The 16,911-nt window shown below is 32.7% G+C and overlaps 4 protein-coding genes and 5 non-coding genes across 9 annotated transcripts; 6 read left to right on the plus strand and 3 right to left on the minus strand. All coding sequences in view use genetic code 12, as the record gives it.

Moving 5' to 3' along the window:
* Positions 1-105: 105 nt before the first annotated feature.
* CD36_43300 (DNA repair protein RAD34 orthologue, putative) lies at positions 106-2,019 on the plus strand (the record flags this gene model as incomplete). Its single annotated transcript, XM_002419943.1, has 1 exon — positions 106-2,019. One exon carries the CDS (start codon positions 106-108, stop codon positions 2,017-2,019), a length of 1,914 nt encoding a protein of 637 aa, XP_002419988.1.
* Positions 2,010-4,322, minus strand: CD36_43310 (sporulation-specific protein, putative; the record flags this gene model as incomplete). The annotated part of the gene is made up of 1 exon (XM_002419944.1): positions 2,010-4,322. One exon carries the CDS (start codon positions 4,320-4,322, stop codon positions 2,010-2,012), a length of 2,313 nt encoding a protein of 770 aa, XP_002419989.1.
* Positions 4,323-4,418: 96 nt separating this feature from the next.
* tRNA-Asp (GTC) lies at positions 4,419-4,490 on the minus strand. Its single transcript has one exon. It is a non-coding gene; the product is annotated as a tRNA-Asp (tRNA).
* Positions 4,491-4,574: 84 nt separating this feature from the next.
* On the minus strand, positions 4,575-4,646 carry tRNA-Asp (GTC). Its single transcript has one exon. It is a non-coding gene; the product is annotated as a tRNA-Asp (tRNA).
* A 1,133-nt stretch (positions 4,647-5,779) lies between these two features.
* tRNA-Asp (GTC) lies at positions 5,780-5,851 on the plus strand. Its single transcript has one exon. It is a non-coding gene; the product is annotated as a tRNA-Asp (tRNA).
* A 643-nt stretch (positions 5,852-6,494) lies between these two features.
* On the plus strand, positions 6,495-6,565 carry tRNA-Gly (GCC). Its single transcript has one exon. It is a non-coding gene; the product is annotated as a tRNA-Gly (tRNA).
* A 2,753-nt stretch (positions 6,566-9,318) lies between these two features.
* On the plus strand, positions 9,319-13,821 carry CDR3 (ATP-binding cassette (ABC) transporter, putative; the record flags this gene model as incomplete). The annotated part of the gene is made up of 1 exon (XM_002419945.1): positions 9,319-13,821. One exon carries the CDS (start codon positions 9,319-9,321, stop codon positions 13,819-13,821), a length of 4,503 nt encoding a protein of 1,500 aa, XP_002419990.1.
* A 441-nt stretch (positions 13,822-14,262) lies between these two features.
* Positions 14,263-14,349, plus strand: tRNA-Gln (TTG). Its single transcript has one exon. It is a non-coding gene; the product is annotated as a tRNA-Gln (tRNA).
* A 416-nt stretch (positions 14,350-14,765) lies between these two features.
* On the plus strand, positions 14,766-16,181 carry CD36_43330 (signal-transducing regulatory protein, putative; the record flags this gene model as incomplete). Its single annotated transcript, XM_002419946.1, has 1 exon — positions 14,766-16,181. The coding sequence occupies one exon, from the start codon at positions 14,766-14,768 to the stop codon at positions 16,179-16,181; it is 1,416 nt and encodes a 471-aa protein (XP_002419991.1).
* Positions 16,182-16,911: the final 730 nt, after the last annotated feature.

Here is a 16,911-nt window from a genome sequence, read left to right on the forward strand (position 1 = left end):
TGGTAGTTTTAGTAATCTACATTTTTCTTCAAGTTTTTGAGAAAAAGAAAAAACTTTCACCAACAGAATTGCTTTGCTCAAAATGCTCTTTCAATTTCTTTCATCATGAGAGAAGGAGGACTTTTTGTTCAAAGTGATGATGAAAGTGATTATGACGAACCCCCAACTAAAAGGGCTAAAGTAGTAGAAGAAGAAGAAGAAGATTCTGATATTGAATTAAATGAGTCTGATTGGGAAGATGTATTTCTTGATAATGTTGTCGACCCAGCACCTTCAGAGTTTTCAATCACGATACAACAAAACGAAATCGATCATCAAAGAAAGGAAAGGATAAAACAATTAATTAGGGAGAAACAAAAGCGTGTCAGTATTCATTACTTGAGTATGGTATCGTACATAATTCATGCCAGATTTAGAAATCAGTTAATGAGATCCAAAAGAGTTCAAAAGTTGCTTAAAAAATTGATTCCAGATCAAGTTAAAAAAGTATACAAAAAATTTAAAAAGAATACAGATACTCAATCTGCTGATGAACAATTGGTATATATTCTCAAGTATCTAATTAAATGGTTTCGAAAAAATTTTAAACATGATTCAAATGGAATGAGAGTTCTCGGATATTCATCTGATCCTCAAAGGTTCCCTAATAATGCAAAGAATATCACAAATGAGTCAGATTTATTATCAGTAATTAAAAAGTTTCAACATAATAGGGATACAGGGGCACAAATCTTTACAGCAATTTTGGGTGCTTTGGGTTTTGAAAGTCGTTTAGTCTTTTCCATCCCCCTACTATCAATTAAAAATACCAACACTCAACCAAAATTAAATAATGACATTTTGAAAGTAAATAAAGACAATGATTTGTTATATCCTTCCTTTTGGACAGAATTAATCAACCCTTTGGATCCATCTGAAATAATAGTTATGGAAACCCAATGCTTTTATGAAGAAGATAAAAGATTACTTAGAATTAAACGTTATGGTGGCACGTTATCACAAAGCTTTACTGATCAATTTTACCCTATCCAAAATCAGCTTTGCCAAATGTCAATGTATTATGTCTTGAGTTTCAATTCGGAAAACCTAATACTTGATGTAAGCTCAAGATATATGAAAGATATTTCTTATAGATGGTTTAATAGATTAGATTTGCGAACTGACTTGGGGAAAGCTGCATTACTACTCCAATCATTGTTGCGTATTTTCAATAGAACTAAAAACTACACTACTGACGACAACAGAGAATTAGAAAGTCTCATGCAAATGGCAATGACTAATTACACGATTCCTGAAAGTTTTACTGCAATGAAAAATAGTCCTAATTTTATCACGCCTTCGACACTTAGGTATAACGAAGTGATCATTCTGGAAACTAAACCCGTTAAACAAATCAAAATAAACAATAAAAAGGAACCAGTTTATTTCAAAAATAGTTTACTTGTTGGTAAATCTGAACAGCAGTGGAAGTTTCTTGGACGTTCAATTAAACCTGGTGAAATTCCCATAAAGCTAGCTAAGGCAACTCCTCGAACCATATACAATAAGCGGTTATATAATCAAAATGAAATTAACGATCCCAGTTTAAATCAAGTGAAATTATACAGTTTCAGCCAAACATGTCCCTATATCAAATTGAAAGTCACTAAATCACCAGATAATGGTAAGTTGATTCTCCCAAGAAATAAATATGGTAACATAGAAATTTTCCGTGAAAATATGATTCCTGATGATTGTGTATGGCTAAAATTGACAAATATTGAAAATATATTGAAGAATAAAGCTCAGTTTGTTCCGGTTGTTACTGGATTTGCTTTTAAAGCGGGTCAAGCAATACCTATTAAGCAAGGGGTAATTGTTTTAAAACAAGAAGAGACCCGCATAAAGAAAATCTGGCTTTCTGGACGAATAAAAGAACACAAGGCACAACTTGCACAACGACGTCTAAAACTTCTATATACTTGGAAGTTTATTTACAAACATTTACAAATTAAAAAACGTCTTGACGATCATTTGTAATCAGGCGGAGCCTCGGATATTACTAGTTTTAAGGAGCTGAAAAATTTACCAAGTTGGACTTGCGCACCATCGTTTTCGCCTTCAAATTGAGACCTGGTCAACATTTTTTGTAGTAGCAAATCTGTATATCCGTGGGGGTCTTTTGGTAACCATATTTTGGGGCTTTCATATTTGAATGCTGGATGGAGATACAACAATTTGTGATTCAGATAATATGTATCGTCAGTGCTGGGACTATTGCTTTCTGATATTGGTTTTATTCCATCTTTGAATGCTTTATCTGATAGAATTGGCAAATTGGAAAAATGAGGGGTATACCGATTGTAAATAATTGTATTGGCAAAAATTGTCAAGATCAATATTCCTGTCATGATCCAACCTTGCACTCTCATGGGGTATCCACCTTTATCGTTTTTCAGAAGGAAGAAAACACCAATTAAACAGCATTCAAGACAATAAACACCGGTATAAAGATGAAGCAATGCTGTGGGGTATAGTCTTCCGGTTGTTTCTGATTCGTTGATATGATTGTATACATATTTGAGTGCATACTTGTAATACAAGATTGACAAGTTTAGAAAGAAAATGATGAATATTGAAATTAGTGGAGAAATTATTGAATATGAAATTCCAATGCAAGCATAGATTGAATACACGGCAAATGTTGTGCCCCATTTTATTTTAGGTAAATTGGTGATACGATTGAACTTTTGTCGTGGAGTAATGTCGATGAATTTGTGAACTATTAATGTCTGGATTAATGGACTGATTCTTAAGAAGTTATTACCACAGAATGCAAATGCTCGGAGGGATATATATTGAAAGAAAAATGTGGCTGATTTGGGGAGATTGGTGGCAAGCAATACTGGAATGGAAGTTGGTTGATCAATTATTTGTTTTAATATTACTGTGACACTTGACAGAATGGTGACAACTAAAAATTGTTGTACAAACAAAAATGCAAAGTACCATTTTTGCAAGTCAATTTCAACTTCACAACCAGTTGTTCTTCCTTTGAAATATGTTAGAAATCTGAAAATGATCATCACCATCTCAGTCAAGACGCCGAGTAATATTGAAGGTAAGAACCCAGAAATTGTTTCTCTTGCCTCTTCCGGGAATTGATATATCCATTCCAAAAACGGTAATAATTGAGTTAGCAATGGTATTTGTGATACCAACCCAATCAATGACACTGGGATAACATAGAGAATTATAATACTGATAAAAACAATTGTAACCAAATATTTTTCAAATTTGCAAGCGATGCCATCATTACGACAAACATTTCTCCATATTATATCATTTGGATTTATTTCAATGGTTGTTTTGTCAAGGAAACCTTGTGATTGGGATAAAAGACATTGATGGGCAATATAGGATCCTTCTTGAGATGTGAATTCAATAAATATTTTACTGTGTTTGGCGAGTTGACCTTCAGTGAGCTTAAGTTTTTCTTCGTCAATTTTTTGGTTGCATTCAGAAAGGGTTTGGAGAGACCACTCATACATGGGGATTGGTTTTTGAAAGCAAAATACTCGTAACCATCCTGGTAGGGTGATACGAATTGTTCGTTCAATTTGAGGGATCCTAATTGGTCCCAGATATAATGGAGGGTAAAAATATGTTTCATGGGTTTCAATAAATTCTTTAATTTCTTCTATTGAATCACCCACTGGGGGTCCACACCATTGTGATTTTTTACGATAATATTTTTTTAGTCCTAATACTTGAGATTTTTCCAAATAATGCAAAGCATCTTGGGCTATTTCTACTTGGTGGTCAATTACTTCAAACTCATTTATATCCCAAATATCTTTAATCCCACCTGGTACTACTTGGAAAATGGTTTTCAATACTTCATGGTTTTGCAAATATGATGGGACATTTGAAATTAGTAACGTTTTAGCCATTACAGAATCTTTATGTGGTTGTGACAACAAGTATGACTGTCGTATAATCACATAACTTTGGAATTCATAAATAATCAACCAATGGAAGAACCCTATTGTTATTAGTCCCATTAAAAAATGGGCATTTAACCTTGCCACATTAGTGGTTGCAATATTTGATAAACTAAGTTTGTCCAATCCAAATGCTGTATATTCTGTGCTACTACCAGTGTAGTTTATTGGTATAAGTATAACCATATTGAGGGTTCCAATAAATAGGAAAAATAGCAGTAATACACTAATGAATCTAATAAAGAAATATGCATCCAACCCTAAGGATAAATAAGTATTAATGCTACATTTCAATGTTGGGACAATCCATTTAAAAAATCCTCTTGGTAATGTCTCCATTCTTTCATTTATTGGAACGCAAAAACACCGAGGTTGATATAAATAATTATAAATATGGTTGCCAAATCAAACTTTATAAAATCAAAAAAAAAATTACTCTCTTGCGGGGAATCGAACCCCGATCACGCGCGTGACAAGCGCGTATTCTGACCGTTAAACTACAAGAGAGGTTGTTGACGCTGGGTTTCAGTGTATATTGTGTAGTGATTAAATGTACCACCAGGTTGCAAAAAAAAAGCAAGTCAAAAAAATCTCTCTTGCGGGGAATCGAACCCCGATCACGCGCGTGACAAGCGCGTATTCTGACCGTTAAACTACAAGAGAACTTTGATGTCAAAAAAATTATGCACATTTTGTAAAGATATTGTTTTTAAAATTCTTCTGGTTTCTGAATTAGGGTAAAGAATCTATATTCAACTTGAAAAGGTCATATCAACGATTATTGGAAATTTTATCCTTGAATTATTTTGTAAAATTTATATGTTGTCTAATAAATTTAGCTGTGGTTAACAAAATTATTTTCTTAAATTTCATGAATTTTTCACATAAATTGTATCCAAATCTTTTTCTTCACAAATAAACACCTCCCATGTTCGTAGCTTCTTGAGGTTAGTGAAAACTTCAAAGAGTAGATCAATAAATAAAAACCCAGAATATACTCATTTGTTAACATAATTCAGTCTATTATTCATCTCACGATGCAATCATTGGAATAAATTTAGCATAATACATGATAGTTGAACAGTATTTTACAAAATAGACCTCCTAATGATGATTATTTTTGAACTTGAAAAAAAAATCTTATTCATAATATTCAATATTCGTTTCTGTGTTGGCTACAGTTTTTGTTGTTCTGATTTTTTTAAAAACATCACCAACTTTCTTGACCATAGGGAAAGAAAATAAAACTAATACTACATCTATATGAAAGCAATCAACTTTCTATAAATCAATATTGTAAACTGTAAAGAAACCTATCTTTTGAAGTAAACGATATCTTTCAACCTATAATTATAATTGTTAGAAAACCACTCGCATTGTAAGTACGATTAGTGACTGCGTTAGGTGGATTTATACCATTCGAAATAGATCTAGGCTACATTCCAACTGCAACTCACAAATTCTTTTATCCTTTATATCCTAAGCAACCTGCCTCACTTTCTACAAGATCCTCTAACTCTGAATACTTTTGATTCTCCATCTTATTTATTTATTGTCATGAGCCAATTTCTATGACTCATCTTACTCTCTTGTTGAATCCATTAGGTAAAGTTGTTTTTTCTTCTATCTTATTATCTAGTTTACTATTTTTGATCAACATTGGATCTTGTCCATAGCTTCCTTACTACACTTTATAAGATTAACAATCATCATTTACTTTTTTAACATTATTTTATGCACTTCAAAACGTGGAAAAATTATTTGACATCAATTCAGCTGATTAGCTCAGTCGGAATTCTCTTGTAGTTTAACGGTCAGAATACGCGCTTGTCACGCGCGTGATCGGGGTTCGATTCCCCGCAAGAGAGTAATTTTTTTTATTTTTGGTGATGATGATAACTGCTAGCTCGAGCATTAAGTTAATACAACTGAAAGGTGATTTAAATAAAAAGGGATTTAATTGGTCTGTATGTGAACAGAAATTTCTTGCTACACCTGTTAAAAATCAACTTCCATGAAGCTCGTATTGTTCGCTGTACAATAAAAGAAAAAAAGAACTTTTTTTTTGGAATCCCTTCAAACTGAATTTGTAAGTTGTTTTTTGTTAACAATCCATATCTGAAAGTAAATACAGAATAGCATAGGGGGTTACAATTTAAGTCGATTCCATTAACTGATTGATTATATAGCCTAAGGTGAACAACTTTATTTGAGTCTCTTTCATTAACACGTTACCAACCGTACTATTAATCTTTCTTCATCTCTTTTTGATCAATTAATTTGATCGTCTCCCTATCCCTTTTAGTTGTGTTGTAATTAATCAACTTAAATTATAAGCTTAATTGCCAAACCATTTATTAATTTTTGTAGTGTTGTCAACCAAAACAGACTTCTATACTTTCTTTCTTATAAAATTAAAAATGGTGAAACTTTAATGTCATCTTAATAAAGCTACTTAAGAAAGTAAGCCATTTCCGATTCCAACAATTCAAGCAAATAGCTTAATTGGAAGCAAGAATGGTTTAGTGGTAAAATCCAACGTTGCCATCGTTGGGCCCCGGGTTCGATTCCCGGTTCTTGCAATTGTTTTATTTTTTTGCGACTTATTTTTTGACAAATTGATTAACATTTTTTTTTTGGGAACGTTCAAAGTATGAGTGCAATTTGTGTCGTTTGCATTGGCTTATCACTGATGTATTTAAGCCTCTTTTGTTAATACATTGCAGGCTGATATGTGGCTTTGATATAGGTTGTCAGGAGATCGTGAAAAATTGGTTGAATACTGTCAAAAATGTCTCAAGAATATTTCTCCAAAATGAAGTCATCATAATCTATACAATTCAAAGGCATATTGAGGAAGAAGAAATTGAAAGATAACGTTAGCACTTTACAGAAACTACTACTACTACTAATCAGAACTATTAATTTAACCCATCCCGTAAAACTGCATGGTGTTACTCGTGTGATAACTATTATCTGTCTAGTTTTACTTGACAGGCACCCCACTATCCACCCCTTTCATTTGTTTCTTTTACCTTCACCCTTCTTCTATTGTTTCAACTCCTCTTTGCAACTTCTTAAAGTATATTTTGGTATAGCAATTTTTCTCTTTCCACATATTAGCAAATACATTTTCTCATTCTCAACATCTCAATATAGTAAATTGACACAAAATCAATTATTTAGTATTACTGAATTCGGAAAAAATATAAGAAGCAACAAGTCTTTTGTTTTGCCCCACTTCTTTCCTGTGTATGTGCAGGAATTAGTTAATCATTATTATTGGTTGTGCTTATATAGGAAAATTCTTTTATTAATGTGCTTTGGTTTTTGCGTTTTGCTTCTTGTTCTTAATCTTTAGTTCGGTTTCCTCTAAACAAAGACCAAGTTACAATTACATTGATAACCAACCAACCAACCAGCTATAGTCACGGCTAACATAAAGCGAGTTGAATACATGTATGCGCTCAAAGAAACAAATTTCACTACATAGATAAGTGTAACCCAGCTCTTCATCCACAATATGACACAAGAACGGAAATGGGTATCAAAATGGAAAATTAATGAAACTTCACTTTATCGATAAGGCGGAAAAAAAAAAAAAATAATATATTGTAATACTTACTGTACCAGCACCACCAACAAACGAAAGAGAAGGTGGGTATCATGGTGATGTGTCAATTGCAAAAAAAAGTACTAGTAGAAAGAAAATGATATGAAATGAAACGACAACTAAAAAAAAAAAAGAAAAATTGTTTAGTTTTAGTCATTTAATTTATTAATTTATGGTTTCCTCTTACTCCTCCCCCACTTTTTATTCTATCCTCATCTCATTTCATTTTTTTTTTCTTTGGTTCAGAATTATCTTGAAGACTCCGTAAATAATGATCGATAACACACTAGAAGTTTAACATGAGAATACAACAACGACTACTAATGTTTAGTCAATAGTTTAGGTACAACTACGTTAAAGAAATTAAATAGTATAATGACTTTCATTATTCACCAATAATAATGGTATTTAACACCACGACTGCAATCTTCACATTGATATTGTAGTATCGCTTTGTCCATTCACACAATCAAAATAATTGAATGACTCTTTACTAACCTATCAAACGTACCAATTAATTAATTAATTCCACCCTAATATCATTTATTCGTTTCTTTTCTTCTCTTTCTCTTTTCTTTTTTGCTAACTCTTCCATATTATTTTTCGGCAAATGTGTAAAATGCTATGTTGTTCCTGATGGTGATACTATTTCTGCTTTAGAGTTAAAATTGAATCTTAGAATTGTCGACAGTTTAGATATTCTGTAAACTAACATTTATTCTTGGTTTAATAACAATACCAGTGGCTGTGGGAATTGATGTAGTAAGATCAACAACTTGAATTTTGTATTCAATTAATGAAGTGGGAAAAACAAAAAAAAAAAAAAACAGGATAAATTGCTTTGTGATGTGTTCATACTTTGTACCCCATTTAATTACCTAATTAAGTAAAAAAGCACAAACTAAATTCGAATGCACTACCAATTGTAAAGAATAGTTTCTTTCAATTTATTCCTTTTGCAGATACTCTAAATCCATCCACTCTATTTTTTTCTTTTTAGTTTCTTAATTCTTTTATTATTGATCTTCCCAAGTATAATGAAACAATAACAACTCATAGTATGACACTCCCTCTTTGTTCCAATTACTACTTGTTTTTGTTCACAATTTTTTTCCTGGTTTCTCTTTTTTTTTTTTTCTACTTCTCCTCATCATTAAACATTTAAGATCAAATTTGGTAATATACTAAATTGTTTATCCGTCTTTGGTTTAATAGTATTATTTATTTTTTTTTTAAGTTTTTAACCTTGTTTGTATTCGATACATCATCCCATTTATATTCATATATAATTATCCAAGTTCCCTTTTCTTGTATCTTGAAAAAAATAAAAAAGAAAAGGTAACTTTTATTTCGAATCATTTTTTGGTCCATTCTCTTTTTCCCTTCTTTTTTTTTTCGTTCGTCCTTGATTTTGCATCTTTATACATATATTAATTCCCTTTATTCCATAAGGTATTCCATTAATTTCAGATTCACACCCTATTGAAATCTCAATTCATTATAGCCTTATAATTGCTTTTTTTTTTTTGAATTATTTATTCATTTTTTTTTTTTGGGTTAATTTTATACATTCATTGGAAACTTCCCTTTTTTACTTTCCTTTTCCAATACCGTTATTTATTTGTTTTTCAAGAAGAAAAACTTCCATTCTTTTATTCCTTCAATTTGATTTAAACAAAAACATATTGGTCATTAGATAGGCATTTATTTTTTCAACAAAAAATGGCCAAGACAACACAAGAAGGAGGACAGCCTTACAAGGGTTATTACAATAACAAATCTCAAGGTCAGCCGTATCGTGGCTATTATAGTGGCTTTAACAAAAGTGCATCGGCACAAATTCACCACTTGGCAAGATCTTTGACTCAAGGAGCCCAATCACATTACGATGATACCTATACCACAGCTACCATGCACCCTCATGGGATCAACCCAATTTCAGACAAGACTGATCCAACATTAGACCCTGAATCACCTTCTTTCAGCTCGAAAAGATGGGTGCAGAATATGTGGAAATTATATCAGAGTGATTCTGAATATTACAAGCCAGGTAAATTGGGTGTTGCTTATAAAAACCTTCGAGTTTATGGTGATGCCATTGAAAGTGATTATCAAACAACTGTATCAAATGGGGTATTAAAATATGCCAGAAATCTTTTCAACAAATTCAGAAAGCACAATGACGACTATAGTTTTGACATTTTGAAACCAATGGAAGGTTTAATTAAACCAGGTGAAGTCACAGTTGTGCTAGGAAGACCAGGAGCTGGTTGTTCGACTTTTTTGAAGACTATCGCATGTCGTACAGAAGGATTCCATGTAGCTGATGGGTCAGTAATATCATATGATGGGATCACCCAAGATGAAATTAGAAATCATTTGCGAGGTGAGGTAGTTTATTGTGCTGAAACAGAAACCCATTTCCCCAATTTGACCGTTGGAGAAACTCTTGAGTTTGCAGCTTTGATGAAAACTCCTCAAAACAGACCCATGGGAGTCTCTCGTGATGAATACGCCAAACATGTTGTCGATGTTGTCATGGCAACTTATGGTTTATCACACACTAAGAATACAAAAGTCGGTAATGATTTCATTAGAGGGATTTCTGGTGGTGAACGTAAACGTCTTTCCATTGCTGAAGTGACATTGGTGCAGGCATCAATTCAGTGTTGGGACAATTCTACTCGTGGTTTAGATGCTGCAACCGCATTGGAATTCATATCATCGTTGAAAACATCAGCATCCATCCTTAATGATACCCCTTTAATTGCCATTTATCAATGCTCACAAAATGCATACGATTTGTTTGACAAAGTCATTGTCATGTATGAAGGTTATCAAATTTTTTTCGGGTCGTCCCAGCGTGCTGCCGCTTATTTCAAAAAAATGGGTTTCATTTGTCAAGACAGACAAACTACACCTGACTTTTTAACATCAATTACTAGCCCTGCAGAAAGAATAATTAAACCAGGATATGAAAGATTAGTCCCAAGAACTCCAAAAGAGTTTTATCGATATTGGAGAAGATCTCCAGAAAGACAAGCACTTTTGGAAGAAATTGATGAATATTTGGATAATTGTGAAAATTATGATCAAAAACAAAAAATATTTGAAGCCAATAATGCCAAAAAGGCCAATCATACTTATAACAAATCATCCTACACCGTTTCTTTACCTATGCAAGTACGTTATATTATGAAGAGATATTGGGATAGAATGAGAGGGGATATCATAGTACCATTTTCCACTGTGGCGGGTAATGTTGCCATGGCGTTGATTCTTTCTTCGGTATTTTATAATTTACAACCGACTTCATCTTCATTTTATTACCGGACGTCAGTTATGTATTATGCATTGCTTTTCAATGCTTATTCATCAGTTTTGGAAATTTATAATATGTATGAAGGTAGAGCTATTGTTCAAAAGCATCGTGAATATGCCCTTTATCCACCAATGGCTGACGCTATAGGATCAATAATTTCTGATTTTCCGTTAAAGGTTGTTTGCAGTGTTTTATTCAATCTTATATTATATTTCATGGTCAATTTCAAAAGAGAGCCTGGTGCTTTCTTTTTCTATTTGTTGATTAGTTTTTGTTCCACGTTGTTCATGTCTCACTTGTTCAGAACTATTGGAGCCTTCACCAATTCATTAGCAGAAGCGATGACTCCATCTTCACTTTTATTATTTGCCTTGTCGACATTTAGTGGATTTGCCATTCCTGTCACATATATGCTTGGTTGGTGTAAATGGATCCGTTGGGTAAATCCGTTGGCCTATGCTTATGAAGCCTTGATTTCTAATGAATTCCATGGTCGAGTATTTGATTGTAGCGATGTTGTACCTAGTGGATTTGGATATCCTAAAACAGGGAATTCTGTTGTTTGTGCAAGTATTGGTGCCATCCCAGGAGAATTTAAAGTTGATGGTGATTTGTATATGAAATTGGCATTTGATTATTCCTATTCTAATGCGTGGAGAAATTTTGGTGTCTTGTTGGCATTCATCATATTTTTATTTGGCACAACCATATTTTTCGTTCAAACCAACAAATCAAGCATTCTGAAAGGTGAAATTTTGGTGTTTAGAAAGAAAAACATCAAAAAAATGAGGAAAATGGAAGAGGATGAAGAAGCATATATGGATGGTATGGCACCTTTAGATTTTAGTGGTAGCACGGAAATATCTGATTATTCTTATGACTATATGGATCGCAAATTATTGGATACTTCGAATATTTTCCATTGGAGAAACTTAACTTATACTGTCCAAATCAAGTCTGAAGAGCGTGTTATTCTTAATAATATCGATGGTTGGGTCAAACCTGGTGAAGTCACGGCATTGATGGGTGCATCAGGTGCTGGTAAAACTACATTATTGAATGCCTTATCGGAAAGATTGACTACTGGTGTTATTACTTCAGGAACCAGAATGGTAAATGGTGGTGAATTGGATAGTTCTTTCCAAAGATCTATTGGATATGTTCAGCAACAAGATTTACATTTGGAGACATCAACTGTTCGTGAAGCATTGAGATTTTCTGCTCGTTTACGTCAACCTGGCTCTGTATCAATTACAGAAAAGGATCAGTATGTTGAAAAAATTATCGATTTGTTGGAAATGAGAACATATGCTGATGCCATTGTTGGTGTTCCTGGTGAAGGATTGAACGTTGAGCAAAGGAAAAGATTGACAATTGCTGTTGAGTTGGTTGCTAGACCAAAATTGTTGGTGTTTTTAGATGAGCCTACTTCTGGGTTAGATTCGCAAACCGCTTGGTCAATTTGTAAGTTGATTAGAAAATTGGCCAACCATGGACAAGCAATTTTGTGTACTATTCATCAACCATCTGCCATTTTGTTGGAAGAATTTGATCGTTTGTTATTGTTGCAAAAGGGTGAAACGGTTTATTTTGGTGAATTTGGGGCTAATTGTCATACATTGATTGAATACTTTGAAAGAAATGGTGCCAGCAAATGTCCACCACATGCCAATCCTGCTGAATGGATGTTGGGTGTTATTGGTGCTGCTCCTGGTACACAAGCAAATCAAGATTATTTTGAAACTTGGAGAAACTCACCAGAATACCGGGCCGTACAAAATGAATTACATCGTTTAGAAGAATTGCCAGGTTTGGCAAGTGGAGAAAAGGAACCAGATACCAACCAAGCATATGCTGCATCATTCTGGAAACAATATATTTTTGTTGTTCATAGATTATTCCAACAATACTGGCGTACTCCATCATATATTTATTCTAAATTTGCCATGGCTGTGTTGTGTTCCTTGTTTAATGGATTCACATATTATAAATCACAAAATTCCATGCAAGGTTTGAAAAATCAAATGCTTTCGATATTTTCCATGTTTGTTGTGTTGACTACATTAGCACAACAATATGTTCCATTGTTTGTTACTCAAAGAGATTTATATGAAGCAAGAGAAAGACCATCTAAAACATTTTCGTGGTTGGCATTCGTTGCCGCACAGATTACAGCAGAAATCCCTTATCAAGTTTTGGCAGCCACAATATCATTCTTTTCTTGGTATTATCCTGTTGGGTTATATCGTAATGCTGTATATTCCGATGCCGTAACCCATCGTGGTGTATTAATGTGGTTAATCATGACTTTGATGTTTATTTACAGTTCAACTTTAGCACAGTTTTGTATTTCGTGGAATCAATTAGCTGACTATGCTGCCAATTGGATTTCATTGTTATTGACAATTGCCATGATATTTTGTGGTGTCATTGCTACAAAAGACAGTATGCCAAGATTTTGGGTTTTCCTTTATCGTTGTACTCCATTGACTTATTTAACATCGGCAATGATGTCAATTGGATTGGGGGATTCATATGTTAAATGTGCACCAACGGAAATTTTGACTTTCCCACCACAAAACCCTGGAGTTCAAAAATGTCAAGATTATATGGGAGCTTATATTAGTATAGCTGGTGGGTATTTATTGAATCCTGAAGATACTGATAGCTGTAAGTTTTGTATCATGGATAAGACTAACCAATTTTTGAATTTCATGAATATTTCCATTCATAATTTTGGTAGAGATACTGGTATTTTCATTGTGTTTATTGTCTTTAATATGGCTGCTACAGTATTTTGTTATTGGTTGTTTAGAGTACCAAAGGGGAACAGAGAAAAGGGAAGTATTTTCGATAAATTGCCATTTTTCAATGGTGGTGACACCAATCATGAAAATGTTTAAGAAACAGAGCCAAAAGAAAAAGTTATTAGATATATTTATATTCGTATTTATGTACAATTATTATACCCCATCCCCTCAATGAAACGTTTGTTTTATATACATCTGTGTAAAGAACCAAAGGAAATGGTATGATGTTGCTTCTCATTACTGTAAGAATATATTTTGTTAAAGTTATTATTAATTCCTAGTGGCTAACGTCTGAATAAAAATTTGGAATCAAAAATTTATCTAATTTTTTATGAATTCCCCAAACCATAAAAATATTTGTGATTCCCATTTGCAAAGGTTTCTATGGTTAATAAATAGAAACTATGACTCATAATTCACCTTTATTACCAAGATTCAATATGGGTTTAATCAGTTTTAACTACAGTTCAATCAAATCAACAAGTTTAAAAGGTATCAATATATAAATGCCAAAAATTTAATTTTCAACAAACAGGTCCTATAGTGTAGTTGGTTATCACCCAAGGTTTTGATTTGATTAAAAACCTCCTTGTAACTCCGGTTCGAATCCGGATAGGACCTTTTTTTTTTTTTTTTTTCTTTTTTGGCCACAAGAAATGTGGGAAAGAAATTTTTCAATGTCTTGAGAGAGCTAATATATGTTAACTTTTAACAAGTACTGCCTTCCTTCTCAAAATACTTGAACTATGTGTGGTTTGATATTATTGATTAACGGAAAAGTAACTCCTCATTCCCCAACTAATAAAGAGATGAGAAATTAGTTATTACTGAAAAGAGAAATCGAGATAGCGGAAAAAAAAAAACAAAACGAACCAGAATTAAGGCGCAACAAAAACAAGAACATGGAATGATGTCCCACAATTCACCTTATCACACTACTACTAAATATTCTTTTAGTTTTAGTTCCCTTCCTTTTTTTTTCAAAAGCACATTAATAAAACTTTCCAATACAAGACGGCGTTGATTAATATCTCAGAATGTCATCTACAGAAGAATCTACTCAAGAACCGATACTTGATGGAATTGAAACCCAAGACATTCCAGAAGAGTATGATGATACAACAACGACCATAGTTGATTACCCTACTTCATTTAATTATCTAGATACAAAAGATAGTCCTGATATTCGAAATGCCAAGTACAAGTCGCCAACTGATCATTTAAATTGTCCTATTTGTCAACAACCATTTATTAATCCATTAACAACTATTTGTGGTCATACCTATTGCAAAGAATGTATATATGAATGTTTCAAAATGGCCAAATCAAATAGTAGCAGTAGCAGTAGTAGTCGAACTGATGAATTAACTGGATATTGCCCCTTGGATAGAACACCTTTAGATGGAGCCAATATCAATGATTTGTTCCCGACCCCATTAATAATAACAAATTTAATAGATGAACTAAAAGTTTATTGTGCCAATCATGAACGAGGTTGTGATTGGGTGGGGACAAGATGGGAGTTAGAACATCATGTTAAAGATATTTGTCAATATACTGGAATACGATGTAATGGTGTAAGATCAGATGGGTCAATTTGTCAACTTATTATTGAACGAAGGTTTGAAGATAAAGAATCGTCCAAATGTGTCCACCTAATATTTGAATGTGAATTTTGTAAAACAAAGGTCACGAAAATAACTCAAACCAAACATCTTGAACAAGAATGTTTATTTAATTATAAAACTTGTGAATTATGTGATAATGATATGATACCAGAGAAAAATATGGCTAGACATCAAGAAAATTGTCGTAAAATCGGTAGATTCGTATGTCCAGCTCATGAAATTGGATGCAAATGGATTGGAACCAATGAAACTTCATTAGAACTTCATTTAGAGAATAATTGTCAATTGTATCATTTTTTACCCACTTATTCAACAATGAAAGAAAAAATGGATTCATTGGTTTTAGAAAATGAAACATTACAAAAGCAAATAAACAAGATGTTAGATTCAATTATTCAAGGGAAAATAACCAATTTAGGGTATAGTGAATCAATTGAAGAAATCAACAAGTTTGAATCTATAGAAGATCAAGATAAATTAGTGTATTTGAATTTTGAAATCGATCGATTAAAATATGAAATAAATGAAAGAATTATCCCATTTATGAATAAATCAACCGTCAATGAACGAGAAAATATCATGAATAATTTGATCAATGATAATTTCATGATTAGAGAGGATATGAATGTACAACGAATGATGATTAATAGTTTGAGAAAACAATTGCAATTTTTGCTATTTTCCAAGAATAGAAACACTACCCTAGGCGGCAATGCTAATAATATGTTTCCAACTATGTTTCCTACTGAAGAACTGGGAATAGGAGAAATTTATGAAACAGTTTCTCGAAGTAATTCTGAAGAAAGATTGAATTTGAAATTATAAACAAGTGGATCAAAGAGCTGCTATAATATACATATATAATATATACAGGATATTTAACTCCCGCAACGTGCATGATTGAAATAGGAGTGAACAATAAATAAGTGGGGTATTTCCACAAAGACCGAAAACAGCAAATAATAATCGGATTTAATTTAATTCATAAACAACTATAAAAAAAGAATACCATGGATGTGAAATCTTTTTTTTTCAGCAAACTTTTACCAAGGTAACATATATATTTTCAGAGTTGGCTTATTTGTTTGTTTGTTTGTTGCCGATTATACTTACCTCTTCTCACATGCAAGATCCCAATTCTTTGGTCCAACATTTGACCCCGGAACTATTATTTGAACTACTAAAACTAGTTAGTATATTGCATTTTATAGTAGGCAAACTACATTGGGGTGGTGAATTAGTATTCTGTATAAAAAGAGTTGATTTATCTATCTGCAATAATAATTAATGTAATCGACATAAAAATATAATTGCATAAACGAACATGAGACCGAAATCTAAAGATCTCCAACAAAAAAAAGCAAACCTCTATATGGTCATGTAACAGAGCAATAGTGTGAAAATTACTTTAAATAGAAAAGGGGAGAATTGCTGAGTGACACCTTGTCTCAATTATTTCTTACTTGCTCATGCTTATAATACAAATAGTATCACAACCAAAAAATCAACTATTTCATAATAGTATCAATTAAAAATTGAAATTCGTATTTCACCC

Source organism: Candida dubliniensis, chromosome 4 (genome assembly GCF_000026945.1).
Source record: "Candida dubliniensis CD36 chromosome 4, complete sequence".
Lineage (NCBI taxonomy): Eukaryota > Fungi > Ascomycota > Pichiomycetes > Serinales > Debaryomycetaceae > Candida > Candida dubliniensis.